This window comes from Microtus oregoni, unplaced genomic scaffold, assembly GCF_018167655.1.
Source record: "Microtus oregoni isolate MIOR12 unplaced genomic scaffold, Mior012 000024F_ref0000369, whole genome shotgun sequence".
Classification (NCBI taxonomy): Eukaryota; Metazoa; Chordata; class Mammalia; order Rodentia; family Cricetidae; genus Microtus; species Microtus oregoni.
The window spans coordinates 16,726,788-16,748,400 of record NW_024543083.1 but is presented as its reverse complement, the minus strand read 5'-3'; the positions used below and the strand labels follow the sequence as shown (position 1 = coordinate 16,748,400).

Genomic DNA, 21,613 nt, shown 5'->3' with positions numbered 1-21,613 from the left:
GGCCAGCACTGTCCAGTATTCATTGTCCCTGTGATGGAGCTGACCTGTAAACACGGCCCTTCAGAGGCCTCACTTCACCCAGTGGCCGGAAAGCCAGGCTCCGGAGAGCTCCCGGGCAAAGGGCTCCTCACCAGTGGGCAGCGGCCTCTGTGATGCTTGGCTCAGTTTTTGAACACCAATCCATATGACTGATCAAGTGAGCCCAGTGGTGACCACGGATGACAGTTCCAGGTGTCTTTGCAGCTGGAACCCCATGAGTTCTCACAGGGATCATTCTCGAATCCCCAGGGGCCCCTCTTCTCAGGAAGGTCCAAAGCACCATGGTACACAGAGCCATCACCCTGGGGTTCTAGGTGGTACACAGAGCCATCACCCTGGGGTTCTAGGTGGTACACAGAGCCATCACCCTGGGGTTCTAGGTGGTACACAGAGCCATCACCCTGGGGTTCTAGGTGGTACACAGAGCCATCACCCTGGGGTTCTGGGGTAAGACGAGAACTTACATGCAGCGGCTGCCAATTGGGGCAGAGAGGGGATTTTATCGTCTATCTAGGAAGCTGAAGCTAGAGGGAGGAACAGGGCCACTCTTCTGTAAGAGCCATTATTTTGAGTTTTGTTGTTGCTGTTGTTTTGTTCTTTTCCCAGACAATACATCCCAAATGCAGCCTCCCCTCCCCCATCCCCTCGCTACTTCCCCCTCCCCCAGATCGATGGCATCTCCTCTTCCCTTCAGAAAAGAGCGGGCCTCCAGTGGTTCCAGCCGAACACATCATAACAAGATGGAGTAAGACTGAGCATAAACCTTCGTATCAAGGTTGGACAACCTGGTAGGAGAAAAAAGGACCCAAGTGCAGGGTAGAGTCAGAGACACCCCCACTCCCATTGTTACGAGTTCCAAAGACACCCCAAGCTTAACCACCATAGCGCATATGCAGAGGACTTAGCACAGACCCATGTGGGTTCCGTGATTCGGGAAGACCCACTGTTTCGATGGGGCTTCTGACATTAGGGTACACGGGCTGAGGCCTATTCAAGTGGAACACATGCAAAATCCAATCTCTGTTCGCCAGCAATCTTGTTAACAGGCAATACACGAGGAAAGAAAACCCAAGTCTAATTTTACTGCTTCCTCCTACTCTGAAACCATCACCAAGAATTCAGAAGGGGTGGGGCTGGTTTGTGGTTCTCCACAAGGGACAGAGCACTGAGACAGGTCCCACTCTGTAATCATTCTGGGTACACGGGCTGCACCCACTCTGTACCATGCTGACGGCTGGGTCAAGCGAGGAAGCCCATGGCTGCTGAATAGATGCCATAGACCCATGGCACAAATGCAAGAAAGTTGTTTGTCTATCTGTTTGTTTAGAGACAGGGTCTCTCTCTATGTCATTGACTGGCCTGGAAGTCACCATGTAGACCAGGCTGGCCTCGAACTCACGACATCCGCCTGCCTCTGCTTCCTGAGTGCTAGGATTAAAGGTGTGTGCCTCCACGCCCAGCCTACTTTTAATGAAGTTTTACTACACTATACCGAACTACTCCCCACTCTTCTACTATATTGAAAAAGCTATCCCACGATCCTAGTTGGGATTGACTATAATCCACGTTAAGGCCTAGGACTGATTCACATGGCTTGGCTGAAGACAGTGTAGGATCTGTCCACCTGGCTTTTACACTAACTGTTCTGCTCATCTCTCCAGCGGCTCCTACCACACAGCTGTGCTGGAGGCCACTGTGACCACATACCTGCCAATTCTGCAGAGGACTATCACTAACTGGTCGCCAAAACCCTTACACACATCACGACACATGCTAGGCACACAGGTGCTCACATACAGATGCAAAGGAGCCCTGAGGCAGACAGAGTTCATTGGCTCACTACCTTGAGCCCCCGAATGGTATCGATCTGAGTAGAGAAAGCCCACAGCTCCCTGCAGTAACTACAGCTTCCTGCTTGTTTCCAGAAGTACCGGGTGGGCAAGAGGACAGCATCAAGTTTGCATTCTGTGCTCCCTTGGGCCCTGATGCCGCTTTGGTGACAGCCACCGTGGGTTAGGGTCTATTTCAATCTGCAGCAACTAACATCTTGCCATACAGACAGGCTTATATGCAGTCCTCTCAGCAGCCATGGGCACCGGTCCCAGGATCCCCCAAACATGGATGCTCAAGGCCCTTATAGAAAATGGTCCAGTATTTCCATGTAGCATGTTCATCTGTATTTTAAATCCCTCTGGGTGACTTACTGTATTAGCCATATGTGTGCTATGTAAGTAAGTACTGTCTATGGAATAACAAAAGACTATGTGTGCTCAGTAGAGGTATTTTTTCACAGATTTTTTTTATTCCCAGCTGCTAGATTCCTGGGTCACAGTGTGGCTTTCTGGTTTGCTCCCTGGTAATAAACTTTCCCATGTTTCTGGAGCTGTTCAGGATGCTGATGGCTTACCAATTTGCTGTTGTTCCATTTTTCTCACGATGTAAGCTTTAATCATATAGAACTTATGTTTTATATAGTGTGAGCCAGAATGCAATTTCTTTTAAGGTGAGTAGGTAATGAAACCACCCCACTTATTAAACCCACCCCACTCTCTGGGGGAATCAAAATGCCTCCTTCGCTGTCACCTTGGCGCTGAACCCACTATGATCTTTTCCTGCCTCACTGCCCACCCGTCAGGAAGCCTGGCCCTTTTGACCAATGTGAAAAACTGACCACATGTGCATCCCAAGGCAGTGCACAGAATGCTAAGTCTGCCCAGTTCCAGGAACTGTGCCACCTTCCATAGCTTCTGGTTATAAAGCCCAGCTTCCAATCGGAACAGGTGCTAGCCCAGAGAACTGTACTGGCAAGATGGCTCAGTGGCTAAGAGTGTTGGCTCTTCCAGAGGCCTAGATTGATCCCCAGCTCCCACAGTATGAGTAACAACTGTCTCGAGCTCCAGTTCCTGGAGATCTGACACTTCCTTCCAGCCTGCAAGGGCAATGCGCCCATGTGGTGCACAGACATACATGCACACAAAATAGAAATAAAGTCGTTTGTTTAAAAGCTTCCCAATAATTCTTCTTTTTAAAAGTTTAACTAGAGCTAATAACCAAACTTTAAAGTGTTCTGCGCTTTGCTGCAATTTAAAGCAATCACTCCCTTCCTAACTGCACACTGTTTGATAAAAGGCGTGATTAAAGGAGGATCCGGACCCCATGGGCGGCCATTTTTCTCCAGCTCTATGCCAACAGAACGGTTTCACCCTGAATTTTGCTCCCTGGAGTTTTGTCACCACTTTAATCTTCCTCCAAATGGTTCTTTCCCCCACCAGTTTTATTTTTAGCGACCAGAACCGGAGCCTTCAGCTGGTAGAGACTGTCATTTACTCTCCAGACAGTGGCTGACCTCAGTCTTCCATGAATTAAAATCAACTGGACTCACAGAAAATCCCCGGTACTGACTTCCATGATCATATCTAATACATGGTCTCCTTGGGCTCCAGAACCTGACTAAGGACCCCAAACTCCACTAAGCCCAGGCAGAAAGAAAGGCAGGAGGCAGAGAAGTCAATATGTGTGAGAAGACAATACCACCACTAAGGTGGACTCACACTCTCCTGGAACGAGACACGGTGCTCCATCAGTGGCTTCCAGTGGGGAGGAATTTTCTCTGCATCTTGCCTGTTGCACGAGCTTTGGGTTTTGGTCGCCCCATCCTCCAGCATGCTGGAGGAAAGTCTGGTGCGTGTTTTCTCTCACCTCCTCCTTATCCACACCCAGTGTGAGACTCTGGACAGTTTCCTTGACATTTTGTTATGTACTCCTCGGGCAGACTCTGGGCCCCCGTTTAAAGAGCATCTGTCTCCTCTCCCATCACCACCCATGGTACCCAGTCAGTTCAGATGGTACAAAGCCTATGACGGAAGAAGCAAAAGGGAGCCTAAGCCAGTAGCAGTGAACAGATTTCAGGAGACAGACTGGAACTCCGGCGGCCACTGGAGAAGGGTCACATTACAGTTGTCCTTTGCAACAGAACCACGTGGCCCTGGGTCCTCAGACACAGAGGCCCGTATTCATCCCAAGAGCAAAGTCATCACTCAGAACGCATGGGAGAGCTCCAAGCCTCAGTTTCCCTACCAGTAAAGTGAACCAATTCTGCATGCTTGCTCGGGTCTCCAGGGACATACTACACACGGGAGATGAACAACCTTGTCCCATCCACTTTCCAACGGCAGCCAGCAGACTTCCAACAAAGGAAGCCGCAAGATAGGAATGGATACACTCCTCCTGCCAACAGCATCCTAGACCTGGAGCCAAGGGCTAACATCAGCTGGCACATGGTCTTTCCCCTCCTGCTGACTCAGGATCAGAAAGACGTGGGCATCAACAGAGATCTCAAAGCTCAATTCGGTCAACATTCCACACGCTTGTCATCTTAGACAGACAGTAACATAACAAAGCCAACGAACACGTGGCTGATGAGAAACTCCTGTCTCACCTTTCTACAGGTATGGGGGCATGGGGATACAAAGAACTAGGCTGATGACCCAAACAGCCCTTATAATCCACAGCTGGTCAATGTGTCAAAGGGAAAACCCAATCCCCGGATACAACCTCTTACCCGTCCTCTGCCCACCTGTCAAAACTTGTGGGTCCTCGTCTGAACAGTAATGGGGCCTTCAGACCTCTGTAGACACCTTCCAGCTATGGGTTTCAGGGCTGGCCATGCATGAGGTCAACGTGTGGCTAGGTCATAGGGTTAGAGAACTTTCAGAGACAAGGTCTCCTCTCAACACAGGCTGAGAATATTGTATGGATTCGACTTGAAAATATGCAAGACAACTCCCAAAGAGCTCACAGCACCTAGTGAACACACGCCAGACCTCATACACCCATAGACAAAGCCCAGTCCTCCAGAAGAAAGAGAGTTTTAGGGTTACTAGTGTGAAGGTACAGACACATGTTTTAACATGTTGCTCTTCCATATTCCCCCAAACTTTCTACAGTGGTCATACAACCTCACCCACCACCACACTCTACACACAGATGTAAAAGTCCTACAAAGCCCTAGGCCAGTTATTCTCAACCTATGGGTCGCAACCCCTTGAACAAAACTCTAGCTCCAAAAAATATTTACATTACTATTCCTAACAGAAGAGTTACAGCTATGAAGTAGCAACAAACATAATATTATGCTTGGGGGGGGTCACCATAACGTGGGGAACTGTATTAAAGGGCCACAGCATTAGGAAGGTTGAGAACCACTGACCTAGAGGAACAGTTCCCAGGAACCCGCAAAAAACATGAGCAGAACAGGATTTAGGAGAATTCAGGGTAGAAACCTGGGCAAAGCGACAAGACACACACTCTGCTATCTTCCTCACCTGCTCCCACATCAGGTCCCCAAAAGTTCTCAATAGCAGCCAGTCCCAGCCCAGTTTGGGGACTTGAGGAGTGGACTGTGCACTGGGGCTGTTTGGGGGTTCCCTGTACCTCTGATATTAGGCAAGGGGCTAGAGTCATCCCTAAGACTCCTCACTGGATGAAAGAAGTGCTGTCATGGCACCCTCCCAGGGACACGCCCACATCTGCTGGCAGCCTTCTGCACTGCAGGGGACACGCCCTCATCTGCTGTCAGCCTTCTGCACTGCAAGGGACACGCCCACATCTGCCATCAGCCTTCTGCACTGCAGGGACACGCCCACGTCTGCTGTCAGCCTTCTGCACTGCAAGCATCAGCAGAGCTTGTAACATGAGCAGCATAAAGCAACAAGAAGAGAGGCCAAGCTGGGAGTATGTGACTAGCAGTGGCCTGCACAGGGTGGAGTTGGTACTCCACTCACTCAGGCACTAAGGAGGAACAGTCCTCTCGGGTAAGGCCTGAGCCCGTTCTGCAATAACTTTAGTTCACAACCACCCATATCCCACAGGCAGAGCACTGCTAAGCACACTGGTCTCATGAAGAAAAAAAAAATTACCCCTAAAAGATGAAAGCAAACAAGCGGGTGCTGGCTTCACATGTCAGTGATGTGGCAAGAAGCTCACTAGGGATGGCAGGAGCTCACAACACTGTAACAAAGTGCTTCCACCAGGGATGCCCACCTTTCCAGCAAACGAAAGTCACTGGCTTCACCTCCTAGAGGCCCAGGAATCTTTGGGCTTCTGGTCCACAAATTCCACAGACATGCTGTCACCGTTTCCCAGCGACACACTGACTGGCTACTTTCGAGCTACGGCAATGAGGTTGAGTAGCCACGGGCTCCAAGCTCCCAGTTCCCAGCCCACACAGGTGGAGCTCACAGCAGTCCCTCGACTGTGTGAGGGTCTGTACCTAAGCATCACCACCTGAACTCAACACATTCACATTGGTCATGTGCTGGCTGGAGAGCCCCGAATCCACATGGACAGCAGGATGAGATTCTAGACCAGATCTGGATCTGGACCTGGTAGCTACGCCACAAGCCAAGAAGTAGTATGGATCCACCCTATATAACACCGTCAAATTAGGGCTGCGGGAAGCACCCTGCTAATGCCATCCACAGCTGAACCCCAAACTGAACTATACTGGCTGAGGCCTTCCTCCCACCCACAGGACACCAGCCTCTCAGAGTGCCACCCCAATGCTCTGTACTCTCAGCTAAAGGCACGCTGCCTTTTATCCTGGATAACCTCTAGCTACACAGCTTCTCCAAACACCTTACTTGTAGCAAATGAGCATCTGGGACGAGCTCTAACTGCCGAATGTGATTCTAGAGGGCCACTGCGCCATGTGGGGTGATTCCAAGTGCAACCCAGAACAGCATGTCTTTTGTGGGTAGCACAGGAAAAGGGCGGATCTGTCTTCTTACTCCAAAGAAGAGAAATGAGGGACGGAGGGTGCCTAGGGTAATCCAGGAAGACTGGAGGGTACACAGGGATGCCATGAAGCCCTAAGAGCATGGAGTGGCCAGGCTGTGGTAACAGCTGACCCAGTACGACAGGAGGGAAGCCTGACAGGGGATGGGACCCTACTACCCAGCAGGCAGGAATCGGAGTATGAACGATTCTTGACCACCCATCCTGAAGCCACACACCTCCATGACCACAGGGTCCTTTCCTCCTGTGTTCACTGTGTTCTCTGCTGCCAAGGAGCATGGACGCCTGTGCATGGAGACGCGGGTTGGAGAGCTCCTGCATAGGCACCAGCCGCAGGCAGACACACTGGGAAGCGAGCATGCAAGCGATGGCGTCCCTGTAAGCTGCAGCACATGAAGAAAAGGAAGGTGCATAAAGGAGGGACCACTGCTGAGTTCCTTCCCAGTGACCAAGTGGCTCCTGACAATAAGAGAGATCTGTCTATCTAACAAGACACCCAGACCCAGCTTGTGAAATTGCTGATGTCAGATATTCACTAGCTCATTAAATAGCAAAAATCCTTAACTGGCATTTCCAGGTTCCAAGTGAACACAGCACCCAGTTCCCTGAGCAAACGAGACACCCCCTGTCTTCGGCGAGCTGACTGGCGTGGTACTATTAGAAAGTCAGACCACTAACTTATCTGTAGGGCTTAAAATGAACTTCCTCTAGCCATGTGCTAACTTTCTATTCTGGATTTCCTGAGGTTTCCTTTATTAGACTTGAGTCCAAAACTATCTTGGAAAGAGCTACGGGACATATGGGTGTTACGCATTTGAGGGTAAGGAGAAGGGGCCAGGACAGTCAGCATTTCCCAGCATTTCCCAGCTCCAACAGCCTGCCTGAGCTCCACCCGCTAAAAGCTGCCATTTGCTTGCTAAGAATGAGATGAACCCAGACCTTATTTCACCCTCAAAGAAAATATAATTGTTTATTCTTGTGGCCTTTAAACCACACGGGACACGCTGCTTCCCACACTCCTTTGGGTTGACTTCCCAGCTACTCTCCTTCCAAATGCATCAACAATGAAATGGCCCAATGTGCCCCAGGAAAGTTAAGGAATGAAGTGAGGGAGATTCCTGGTATTTCTGGAGCTGAAGTGTTACCAGCAGGTCACCCAGCCCTCAAGGGCAGCTACAGGCCCGAGCAGGACTAGTTCCAGGGACAGCCTGCTACACGGTGCACAGAGCCAAAGTCTAGCAACCTAGAATCCCTTCGGATCCCCTGAGGCCCTCACTGTAGGTGGATAGGGCACCGCATAGACAGGAATGCGGTGAGCAAAGAGGTGCCTGTGGCCTTTGTGCCACTATGGCGCAGTGCTCCTGGGTATCCTGGTTGAGCTGTTGCGGCAAGCTTTCCAGGGGCAACCCTGGCAAATGAACACATCTTAAGAGAAAGCAAGCAAGAACCTCAGAGTCCCACAGTGGGGCCCAGCGCTGAACCTGAACTTGCCTTCCATGTTGGGCTATCTGGCTTGCAGGGGCTGCTCTAAGCCAGAACCAATGTGGGAGCACTCTATTCTGCAAAATAAACTGGAGATGTGTTCCCTGCATTTATTGCCTTAGAGAGAGGTGGGCTCTTGCTCTGTCCTGGAGGCTCCTGACACAACCAGCTGCACTCTCAATGTGTGTTAGCACATCGTGGATGGGCAATGTGGAGAAATAAAGATGCTTACTGCATACCCAAGAAGGGACCATAAGAAGGGACCCAGGACCGCAGCATCCTCCATGCCCCACTGCCTAAAGATCTGTGCTCCCATAGCAACAACCTGGAGAGCAAGCCTCTGCTCCGTAGGCCTTCGGGGACATTCCGCACGCTGACCCCGGCACAGCGCATCCGCTGTTATGATGGCCTGTGCAGCGAAGATGGCCACAGGACAGTCCGGGAAACAGCACAGAGATAACGACTGTGCTGAGTGGCTTCGGGCTACCTGCAACACACACTCAAGTACTTCTTTCAGCTTCCGTATCCTGTACCGTTTGTCACCAGTGGCAGGGAGCCCAGCCGCAGCTTTGGGGAAGGTAGCCTTGCTAGCCTTGCTATGCAACTCCACACCGTGGTGCCGCGCTGCAGCAGACGTGGTCTAAAGACTGTATGTAGGCACAGGGCCACACCACGGCTAGCATTTCATGGTAGGTCTGAACACACTATGGAAGACATTTGAATACTGACAGTTAATGCAGGACCCAAAGCCTTTGCATGGCAGGTAGCCCAGGCTCTGATTTACAGGGGTCCCACAGATCCCTACCCTCCCAGCCCAACTCCACGCGTTGTACCCACTCATCATCTGTAGGTTTTTCTGCTGGCCACACAGTCCAGCCCTTGGCTCACCCACAGGAGTCCTATGACCCTGAACAGACGCTGGTTCTCCCCATCCCCACACTGCGCCTGGGTGACATAACAAGCCAGAAGAGAACAGTGACAACATCAGGCCCGACTGATTCTGTGCCCACATAGAACTGGCACTTCACATATTATCCAATTCTCCACGCTACTAGAAAGGAGCCATTATCATTCTCATTGTACATTAAACCAAGGGGCAGAAAATCCACAGAACCCAGGAAGGTCATCCAGATGGTAAACCGCAGAGGCCTCTACCCCTTGGAGCCACACCCAAGACGGTGAAGCAGCAGCCACATAGACACAGCCCTGAAGTCTTTTCTCAAGCAGATGTGCAAAGAGATCTTTGCTCCACGCTCCCAAAATGTGACCGACAGTGATGAGATACTCTATTTCCTGAAGAGAAGAAGCGGGAACCTGAGCCTGACACATGCTTGGTCTTCAGAAGTGTTCAAGAATATCCCCATTGCAATCTTCTTCCCAGCGTGCTGCTCAAGAATGCACTCAAACAAGGGCTCCACCTCAGCACCCCATGCCCTATGGAAGCCCAGGACTTGCATCCACCATGTAACAAACAAGAGTCCCAACCATCACCGAATGATGTTGGGGGGGGGGGTCAAAAATGGGATGGCAGACCCGTGCAGAGGACAGTATCGATTTTGCTTGTGCATTGTGCTGCCGGCTCTCAGCTTGGGAAGAAGGTGAAAGGCGCTGACGGACATGCATAAACAAGACAACAGCCTCTCCTTCCAGTTTTCAGTCTGACTTGACCGAAACCATAGCTTTCTGAGCCGTGTAGAGCAAATCTGGGGGGCAACGGGCCCCCTTCGAGACAGCAAGTAGGGATGATGGGGGTCCTACATCTCCATCAGCTCATGACCAGGGAGGCCAAGGTCCAAATAAATTTCCTCTCGAGCCCATGAGAGTCCCTCCGAGTCCTCTCTTTGATGTTCACTCTGGAAAAAGGGCTGTCCTGTTACTCTTTCCTTGCCCTGATGACAAGGACCAACAAATTGAGACAGCATCTCAAGAGGAAGATGAAGTCCAACACACGATACATATGTGCAGCCCCCTAATCAAGTCAGAGCCTCCCCGACGAACACCTACCCTGCATTTTCTTGGTAACCAGCCACTCTGAAAAACACCAGAATCTAGATCTATACTTACAACCACGATTCTGGCCATCATATTCCAAACTATAGCAGTTGATTTGCCTCAAGACCCTGCCCGGTCATCAGCTTCCAGACCCTCATAGTCCATCAGCCGCCAAACCCTTACCCAGCTGCAACACAGCTGCATTCTTATGTCCACAGCACCATGTGGTGCAGGGTGCTACAGAGATGGGGCAGCCCGGCCCTGAGGTGGGGGGCTCTGTGGAGTGGCCCTGGGGCTGGGGAATGAACTGCACTATGGAGGGTAAGAACAACAATCACAAGAAGGACGCCCCCGTAGTGTTTGACTCGGGACATAAGACCCCGTGGGACCTCTCTGCCTGCCAAACTCTCCTGATCACTCCTTCAAGCCCTCTGGAGAAAATCATATCCTGGGGCTCAGAAAGGGGACAACAAAGGAGACAAAGTTTCCCCGCAGACGTCATGAAACAGAATTCACGAAACAAAATTCAAATCAAGACACTCGGCAAAAACAGTGAAAAAAAATTTTTTTTCTTTCCATGTGACCCTTCATTTCCACTCGGGACATGCATAAACACATTCCTGGGTTCCAATACTGAGAAAGTCTCTCTAAACACTAAATGCAGTCCTGCCTGGAGCAGGAAATGATGAACAGCAAAAGGAATGTCACAGATTCCAGACGGATGGGACCAGCTGGGGAGCTGGTCAGCCACGCTCATGTCTCAGATGTTGCCTCCAGGACTCCTCAAGAGAATCGCTGCTGTATAACTGTAACCCAGGAATAGCCAGAGGCCTGTGCAACCGGCGCAGCTCAAAGCGGCTGGGTGTCCCAGCAGGGCCTTCATTCATGCTCTGGCAAAAGTCCAGCTGGCACAGGGCTTTGCACCAGCTCTGTCTGAAACAGCCAACAGGTAGAAAGTGCCCACGAGTCTCCCCCCAACAACTGTCAAAACACAATGATCTGCAGGCAACTGCTTCCTGCTTCTCTTTAACAGGCAATGGTTCATCCCGGTCTGGGCTCCCTGGTCACGTCTTACCTACTGAATTCAAGCTCCGGCAGCTGCCCATGCCTTCCTTCCCAAAGATAAGGATTCAAGTTTGCTCCAGACTCATGTGGGTCTCGTTATGGCTTCCTGAGCATGCAGCTTAAAAGACTGGGCCTTGGCCTGACAAAAGCCATCTACGAGAACAGGTCAGAAACAAACAGAAGAAACGCCACAAGAAAAACTCTACGCTGTGGCCCAAAACATGAGTCACATTGTGCTACACAAATAAATATAAAAGGCGTAAAAATCCAAAACAATTGTGAGAAGAGCTCTTATGGTGTGGGAATAGAGGAGCAGAATACCCAGATACCAAAGTCACAGTAGCAGAGGCAAGTTGTCTGAAGTTGTCTTGGACCCCAGGTGACAATACCCCACCCATGCAGGTAACAGGAAAAGTAAAGGATTTTGTGAAAATCAGGACTAATTTAAACTTTGCAAATCTCACAATGCCAGAAGTGACCTGTTCCTGTTGTTAAAGATATTAGAAAAAGAAGAACCCCAACCCTCAACACAATTTGAACACCTTGCATACTGGGGCACAAAACTCTGCCCTGCAAGCAGCCGCAGTGCGCGCACACACACACACACACACACACACACACGTATGTATATGTGTAAATAAACTCCTAACGACATCACAAGAGGACACCTTGAGAATGGCTTTTGACTTAACCTGAATGTAGGTCTCATGGTGCAGCTCAGTTCTCTCTCGCTACCTCACGCCTTAGAAAGCCCCAGTGCCCGGCATCAGATCTCCAGCGATACAGACAAGCACAGGGCACAGTTCCAGCTCTTAGAACTCAGCTTTCCATGCGGAGGAAATGCCCTATTGTGTGTTCTTAGGTCAACAACCTTACAGCTCTGATCACCACCGCTAAGAGATAGCCTTGACACTCAGGAATTATCTTCAGTGCCCCTTCAGGCTTGGGGCCAGCAGCCTGCTTCCTCCTTCCTGTGGCCAGCCTAGGGCCGGGCTCAAGAGCTGGGGAGCAGAAATGCATTCTCTCTTTGGGAGCCGGCTGAGGCAGCTGTGCAGAAGAAAACCTGGCACAAACTCCGAATCCAGCAGCAGAGTCTTGGAGATCAGCCATTGAGTTAAGAGGTAGTATCCTCTCCAGTCTCGGTGGTGGTTGAGCTTTCCCAGAATTCCATCCTGCAGCAGGCTGCCTACATGGAGGGCCTCAGGCCAGCTCAGCAAGGCTTCCCAAGAAGGCTGAGTATGCCATCTGCAGATCCAAGGGTCTGGAATTCCCCAGCTCAGCCCTCACCCTAAAGGCCATGGGAAAACCAGCCTTGTCATAGCACTCATCCCAGACTCTAGACAAGAGTCCAGGCTGGCCAGGGCCTTTGGGGCTTGCACACGGATGAATTTTCTGGAAGAGCCTCATGTTCCTGGACTAATGCTAATGGCCCCGTGCCCCAGTCTGATCCCCGCCTTGGAAAATCCCAAGTTATCCAGAGCCAAAACAAAGTAGATGCCCAGAGGTTCAGGGTCTTAGGACTAAAATACGTCGCCACACTGAAACTGAACCACGCTCCACCCGCATCTGGCTTTCCAAAGCCAGGCTTTCTTCTCCAGGCAGCAGCTATCCTGGGACAGAATGAATTTCACCCCTCCTGAGAGGAGAATGTAAGAGAGGGAGACCAAGTCCCCGGGAAGCCAAGGTTGAGAAGAGAGTGGCATCTCTAGGCTGCCCTGATTCGTGACGCGGGTCTGACGGTTTCACTGGACAAGATGGAGCTCAGCTGGTACAGGGTTTGCAACTAGTCACCCCTGACACTGACTCCTCAGCTCTCTCTACTCCACGCTGCCGGGGGACACCAGCGCTGCTCAGCGTGAAGGGTGTGCTCCACAGACTAGTCCCATGCAGGCTGTTTTTTAAAAGGGTTTGAGAAGGACAGGCAACTCATTTGGAGGCTAGTTCGTTCCTCTCTGGCAGACAAGTCCACAAGCTCCACCCCTTGCTAACCATGAAGACTCCTGGGCGCTATGAAGCAGACATGTCACAGGACACCTTAGTAGGAGGCAACCTTGCTTCTCTGCTACCTGGATGGCAGTGAGGAATACCCGTCAGGACCATGACCACCCTTCATAGGTATCTGTGTGTCCTCAGCTCCTCTCAGCTCAAAGAGCAGAGGCCGGCACTGGGGCAGCGCCAAGTTGAGCAGGGTCCAGCATCAAAGCAAACCCCAAGCATTGACTCAGAACCTAGATGTCACTCTCTCTGCCTGGAGAATCACTGCTTCGTGCCAAGAAAACCCACCTGGAGAAGAAAGCATGGCTTTAACAAGCAGAAGGACAGCCCCAATAGGAAGCACTTTCAGACAGAAAAATTAATTATTTTCTTAACAAAAAAATCAAAGAGAAGCCTGACTGACAGTCTTAACCCTGGGAGGAGCTCAACTGCTCCGGGGTCATTCCTTGTAGCCTCGTCACAGGGAGGGAAAGAACAAACTGGAACCCAAGGAAACAGAACTGGTCTCACGTTGTGCGGAACGGCCCAGAGGCAGCTTCCCTTGTCCTTCAGTGGATGCTCCATGACATATTAACATTGGCATTCATTTTGCTCTGTCCCCATTGTTTCGTTCCTTGGACTTCTGGCTATGGGCTGTACAGAGAGCACTTTCATTTTGCTCTGTCCCCATTGTTTCATTCCTTGGACTTCTGGCTATGGGGCTGTACAGAGAGCACTTCAGTACACGATTGCCATCTAGTTGGAGCAGGAACATTTCCGGTGTGCAGGTGGCGCCTCCTCTGCACCATAATAGACTGATGCATACCTTGACAGGATGAGCAGACCAGCATACCTTGACAGGATGGATAGACAGCATACCTTGACAGGCACCTACAGAAGGCCAGCTGTGACCCATGAGGTCCCTTTCAGCCCAACATGCATAGCTATACATCCCCCACTCACCTTGTGCCTTCCCGAAGCCACCCAGCACCTACAAGTCCCATATCTAAGTCCTGACGTGACCTACCTACACGTGTTTTCTGCCTGTGGGGAGGACCATTTACTCATCGAGTTGGAAGCTCCAGGCCAAATCATCTACGCTCCAAGTTGTATAGATAACCAGCCCCACAATATCAGAGGCAGGGAAGGACACTGGGGTCCATAGATCAGTGGAATCATCTCTCCGCAGGCAGAGTTAAAGCCATCTCTCTTCAGACTTTAGCCCCTACCCACTAATCAAAGTTCAGACCTCTCTGATTTATGCACAGCTTAGGCGGAACTCTAATTTGTACAAATTAACAGAACCAACAGCTTCAAATTATACTGGAAACATTGCCTCTGCCAGCGAAGATCCGGTCTTTGGTGCACGTGCAATCCCTGGGCTGGGTCCACAGAAGCATCGCTTTCCATTTAGACAAAGGAGACTAAGGTCAGAGAAATTAGGGCTCATCTAATAAAAACTGTAGTTATCAAGAACCAACCACTACCCTCTCTTGAGTCTCAGATTCTAAGAAAGAACCATCACCTCCTCTCCTCATTGACTGTCTGGGGCTCTGGTCCTAAAGACCAGCCAGCTCACCTCCAAGGTCATGCAACCACCTAGACCTTCAAAGGATTTGCAGAATCCATATTTTTGCTAAACATTTTCATACCCACACTTAAAACACACCGTCCCTTGCCCTCAGCCAGTTGCAGTTAACTCCTCAGTAAGTGAATGCATGTGAAACTTATGCATTCAGATACACAATGAGCTTCAGGGAATCAAATCAAAACACGTTCTGCCTTCCAGGCATGGCTGCTGCGTATCACTTTGAGGCTACTATGTGACAGTCTGACCGCAGGCTGATCTCCTTGCTCAGATGCACAGCTCCTCTCAGACACCCATCCTGCTGGTCAGTGAGTCTCAGCCGTGTTCAACCAGCACAGAAGTCAGCACAGCCCTGCTGTCTACAAGCATGGACCAGTGCCCTGTTCAACATCCTCAGCATCCTGCTGCCTCCCTCCAAAGCTCCTCTTCAGCCCACCAGCCAAATCTAAGATCATAGAGGAAGTAAAAGGCCTTATGAACTGACAGGAAATGACCAGACGTGACACAGGCTGGCTATTATATATGTGTGTGTGTACATACACACACATATACATACACATATATATCATAGATATTATATACATACACACATACACACATATATATATCCCTTCATTGACATCAATGTCATGAGGTTGTGAAAATTTAAGTTTAATGATTAATGAGATAGGCTCAGAGGTTACGTGGACTTGCCACTCTTCCAGAGGACCTGAGTCCTTTTTCCAGCACAGCTGAGCAGTTCACAACTGTCTCGGTATCATCTCTAGGGAATCCAGAACCCTCTTCTGGCCTCTGCAGGTATGGCATGAATGTGTACATACATATATACATACATACACACACACACGTACACATGTACACACACACACACATGCACATACAGGAACACAAATAAATAAAACAATGAAACCAAAATCTTTAAAATTAATGAAACAATGTGCACACACACCCTCGCTTGAAATCTGCATTTCTCTGCCTACCATAGGTGCACCAACCAGGCTCACCAATCTGACGCCCCAACAGGCAGCACCTGGATCAGCAGGTTGGAGCAGTCCAAGCCAGAGCTTCCCTAGCTTCCACAGGTCCAGCCTAGATCTCCACATTAGTCCCAGGCAGTTAAAAATAGCACAGGCAGCTGAGCTGAGTTCGGTTAATGGAATACCCAAGTTAATTTTAGCATGAGAGAGCTCAAGGGAATCTAAAAATCTCCCATGCCAAGGACCACATTTGGCCCACATGGCATCTTCTTAGACTCAGGCCCAGAAGCGACTGTATCACAAAGGCCATGACTCACGAAACACCTCTTCTCTCTGACCAAGCCTTGGCCGGCCCATGACAACTGGGTTAACCCGGAAATACAACTGCCTCCTGCAGATCCATGGCCTGCAGCAACCCCGGTGTCAACACGCTGTGGCCAGCTGAGAGAACAACTTTGCTCAATGGGCTAACAGAGCCCTGAGCTCCCGGGCCTTGATCTAGCGCTTTGCCAACTGCTGCCCACTCACAGCTGACCAGCCAGGCGGACTCACAACCCTGTGTGCCCTCAGTTTGCACTTTTGCCCATTCTCCTTTCACTGGCTCCTCCTGCTCCTGGTTAGAATCTGTTGTCAGCAGGAAGGCAGGGAAGCAAAGTGAGACTGAGAAACCAACCCTGGTCCGCAGCGACCCAGTCCTGCCGGATGCTCTGCTGGCCATGCCACTTCTCCACAACCACATTCTAACCTTAGTGCAGGGCCACGGAGCCAGCCAGGATGCAGAGAGGCTGCTGTGACATCCACACAGATGGACTGAAGTCACCAAGGGTCCAGAGGAAAAGCAGGATGCAGAGCCTGCCTTCCTGGGCACCCACAGAGCTCAGCCGAGACCTCAGCGGAAAGAAAATGAACAAAGCCACAATAGTGCAAGAGAACATTTCTGGTCTGGGAATGCAAAGCCAGAATTTCGAATTTTTATTTATTAATTCACAAATGATAATTACCTCTACAGCATTCAATGTTTTTTATCCAGGGAGGCACTTTTTAAAAACAAGTAATAAATATTATGCAAAAGGAAAACATGACTGGGAAGTGAAGCTACATTGCAACCCCAGGGAACACTGGGCCCAAAATAGCATTGCTGGGCAGATGAGCTCCGGCCACAGCTATCTGCCCAATCACCAGGCGGCATCGACTCTAGAGAGTTGGGCTACACACTTCCTCAATACAGCAGCCTCAAGGAAGCGTGGGTCAGTCACATGTGATGGCTGAAGAAACAAAGCAGTAATTGTTACCACAGATACTTAAGATTCTAAGTGCACAGAAGAACACATCCAAACAACCCTGCACATTTTAAATGGGGAAGCAACCAATTCTTCAAGACAGGACTTGAAAATGTTCTCTCTCTCTCTTTTTTAAATTAAGATACTTAACTTTTTATGTGGCCTTTCCTTCAAAGCGTAGATGGAATAAGAAAGAGGAAGAACAGAGAGATTCATTTCTGGTGAAACCAAGTACTACATTATGCTCTGAAACCAAGAAGCGGAGGCCAAGCCTCGTCACACTGGCCCTTCCCTAAGTCCTTACAGCAACAGCGGCAACCGTGTTTATCTATATGATTTTAGGGGCAACTGTCTCCTTCTCTGGATGGGGGAGGGTGTTGACTATGACAGGTCACACCCTTGTGCCCTTCCACCGGATGCAGCCCACACAGACTCCTGCTTTATCCAGATGGGGAAATGGCTGTGACCAGAAAGAGGCTCATCTGGGTCACCCTCTAAGTCACCAGCAGGATTGCTGGAAGCCAGCGTTCCTGGAGACAAGGCTCAGAGGAGTGTGTGTGTGCGTGCGTGCGTGCGTGCGTGTGTGTGTGTGAAGAGGGAGAAACAGGGGCAGGCTGAGCCAACACCCCTGCCCTCGAGTTCACTACAGCGGCGCAGCCAGCGACACTCAGGCAGATGTTAAGCATCGAGTGACCTGACCACAAACCAAGAACTGCAAAAGGAAACCCAGGAGCCCAGCCCATAGGGAGCCAGCATACCACCCACCTTGCTGGAGTCCTATTTTTTCTTCTGGTGGGATTCCCCTGGGGACCCCAGTATCAGACAAGAAGGGCAGCTAAGCAACACCAAACCCACACCAGTTGCCACAGCTGTTTTCTGGGCTCCAGAGGGCTAAGCCACATCTGTGCTCAGACACAGGAGGCAGGATCTATACGCAGAACTGTGTTCACTGCATACTCCACCCAGTGAACACACAGACACTACCCTCCGCCCTTGAGGAGCCCTGTGGGTAACAACCTTTGAGAACGATGAACCTCTTGGAGACAGAGCACATTTCGGGAGCAGACAGTTGGAGCTTGGGTACCTGTACCCAACCTAAACATTTGAGTGCTGCCCAGTTCCCTGTGTCATCAGAGGCAATGAAGGCTCCAATCACACCCCTATTCAAAGTCTAGTGACAGAAGGAGACCTTAAGACTTGCCCCCACCCCTATTCCCCTAGTGAAGCCCCTAATCTGGCAGATGGTTTGGGCTACTGTCTTGGACATCAGAGCCTTCCTTCTGCTCTTTTCTTTCTTACTATGTCATTGTGGAAGAGACATCCTCTTTGTTTGATAAGAACTAAAACCCTTCCCTGTGTACACAGTAGCTGATGTTAGGACAGGAGCTAGGCACACTGTCCTGCTGACCCAAGGCCTGGATTCTCCCCTCACAGTATCCCACAAGACCCCTCCCCCTTGCTGTCCTTGAGCAGAAGGGCACAGTACCCCTGGAGCCTGGTGGACTCACTTGGTGAGATGGTCTTGGCTGAAGGAAACTGGAGCTGGCTGCCCTCACACAAGTGCCCTTTGCCTTGCCCCACAGCGGCCAGAAGCAGCCCCATTCCTCAGATTGAAACTGACAGCAATTCCAGGCACAAAAGCGAGAGAACTCCCTCCCATGCCCTCTGGGAGCCCAAGCACCACATGGTATCCGCAGCACTCTGAACCAAAGATCAAACTGTCTCGGCGATGATTCAAAATCAAAATAAGGCAGACAGGAAGCAACACGCTGATTGCGAGTAGCTGGCATTCCTCAGCCAGCATCGAATGTCATCAACAACCGACACTCGACTGTGGCTGTTGCCACCCACTAGAGGCCTTTTGACATGGGAACAGTCCAGTATGTGGGACGCAGTTCAGGGGGGAAAGACTACAGGAACAGCGCGCTAGGACCCAGAATTCCTGCCAGAAAATTGGCCCTTGCCCAGTGCGTTAATGGTTTGATGTGTAACGGTCACTTCAGAAAACCACTGTTAGGAAGTGGACTCACACATCACTCACAAGATTTAAAGAAAAAAAAAAGCAACTGAGAAAAGCAAATTCTCCAGATTTAAAAAAAAAATCAGGAAGTCCTCTCCAGATCACTCCAGTTCTACTTCACTCCCTGCCCCCAGCGTTGCAGCAGAAGTCCGGAACAACCGAGAGCAGTCTGAATGCCAAGCCTGCCGGCCACAGCTCCCACGGCCAGTTCTCAATGAAAGGAGGGGGAGGTGCTGGCAGCTCCATCACCAAGCCTGCAGCGCGCAGACATCAGTCGCGCGCGCAGGGCCCCGAAGCCTGCAGCACCGCACAGCAGAAAGGGTGAAGGGGCGCCCCCTCCTTGGGAAGGAAGTTCCTGCGCACAAGTGGGAAGGGGACACTCAGAGACTGACATCAGTAGACCTGATCCCTAAAGTGGGAACACCCAGACAGAACAGCGAGTGCTCGTGCATGTAAACTCGGGCGCCCGAGACCCAGAGCGGTCCGGGAGCGGTCCTGCGCACACGGACACACGCAGGCAGCCACGCGCGCTCACGCACACAAACAGACGCCCCCGATGCAGGTCCCGCCTCCCCCGCAGTGCCACGGAGAACCGGGCTGTCTGGGCGGCTAAGCACGAGTAGCTGGTCCAGCCGAGCCGGATACCAGGAGCAGGGGTCTGGGGAGCTGCCCAAGTCACCGCGGTCCTCACCGATCTTGATCCTCACGCTCTGGAAGACCCGCAGCCCTTCTTCCTCCACCGCCATGCTGCTTGTCGACCTCGTCAACGTGCGAGGGCCCGGCAGCGCGGCCGCAGGAGGAGGACAAGACAGGCGGACAAGGCCCGCAGACGGAGCCGAGCGGCGGATGCCCCCGGAGCCCCGCGCGCTGTGGTCCGCGCTCTGCCCGGGTGCACCGCCTCGCGCCCTTCCATTGGCAGAGCTCGGGGGCGGGGCGGTGGGCGCCTTCCTTTGCCAAACCCCCGATCTTCATTGGCTAATGCTCCGCGTGGGGCGGAGCAGTACGACTCCGCCTACTGCCAAACATTGCATCCCTTTGGTCGGATCTGTAAGGGGGCGGAGTCGGACTCTGAGGCGGGATCGGAAGGGACTTGGGGTTTAGCGGTCCCTGTTCTCAGGCTCCCAGCTGGTCTGATATCTTCGGACCTGGGACAAAGAGAGGGTCGTGAGTACTGATCTGTGTTTTAACTGCCAGTTCCCGTGAGACTGACTCGCACTTACATTTTAAAAAGGTATATTCAAGCAAAAGGTGTGAAAGGAAAACATTTCTTCTAGCCCAAGCTTCAACACCTACGAGAAGTGACACCTGCCGATCGCGCTGAATAAATCCAATGGTGATGCACGGCCAAAGTGAGGTCCCCGTGCCCAGCAGGCAGGCCCCGCTGTCCCCGGTGTGCTTGGGCAGCCTTTACCTGGGCCTTGAGTTTGGCATCCCAGGACCTTCAAACCTGTTTCCTAACAATTTGATTGGTGTCCAACTTTAGGATTGTTGGCTCTCTGCAGCCATCAGACCTTTCTGAGGTCCTATCCTGATCCTTCCAATAAGACAGGGTTTCCCTGCAGCTGGGACAACTCCCAGCTTTCTCCAGGGGCAAGCGCTCCAGGCTCCTCGGGTCCCTTAAAGTAGTCACAGAAGTGTGCCCCACAGACTTGGCCCCAGGTAGGCGAGGAGTGGTGGCAGAGGCAGCCTCTTCAGTGGCCTTGAAGGTGGTCCTTCCTTCAGCAGTGAAAGCTGGATGGGAGAGTTGTGGAAAGAATACACTGCCTTTGGGAAGTCTGAAAATCGAGAAGGCATTGGCTGTGGAGTCAAGGGGCTAAATCACTGGCACAGTACCTGAAAGAAAGGTGTGACACACACATCCCTTGGTGCTCTGCGGTAGCTCTGTCACCAGCAACCAGAGACCAGAAACACAGCGCACAGGCCAGGACTGTCAGTACAGCATTGGAATTCCAGAGTAGCTGACGGCTAGAACCCGCCAAAAGCTGCTGTGTTGTCAGGTTCTGTGAAGGGACCCCTCTAAATAGACGCATCAAAAAATCCTGAATTCCTGGCTTGAGACTTTAGGTCAGTAGCAAGCACGTGGTTGGGCAGGGATGGAGTTGGGAGGGAGACAAGACAACATTACTAAAAGACTATCTTAGTTAGGTTTCTGTACTGTGGTCAAACACTATGATCAAAACCAACCTGAGAACCACAAAACAAACTAGAAAGCTCGGAGGTGGTGATGCACCCCTTTAATTCCAGCACTCAGGAGGCAGAGGCAGACAGTCAGTCCTCTGAGTTCAAGGCCAGCCTGATCTACAGAGTGAGTTCCAGGACAGTCAGGGCTACACAGAGAAATCCTGTCAAAAAAAGAAAGAAAGTAAGTAAAAGAAAGAAGGAAGAAAGGAAGAGGAGGAGG

At 51.1% G+C, this 21,613-nt stretch overlaps 1 protein-coding gene across 3 annotated transcripts in view; it reads right to left on the bottom strand.

Annotated features, from left to right (window-relative positions):
- Rasa3 (RAS p21 protein activator 3) overlaps positions 1-20,105 on the bottom strand; it is a 98,940-nt gene extending 78,835 nt beyond the window's left edge. For 2 of the 3 annotated variants that reach the window (XM_041673948.1, XM_041673949.1), the window contains exon 1: positions 19,904-20,105. In XM_041673948.1, coding sequence (XP_041529882.1) covers positions 19,904-19,958 — 55 coding nt within the window. In that variant the 5' untranslated portion in view covers positions 19,959-20,105. The remainder of the gene's footprint in view (positions 1-19,903) is intronic. The other variant, XM_041673950.1, reaches the window with a different exon arrangement.
- Positions 20,106-21,613: the final 1,508 nt, after the last annotated feature.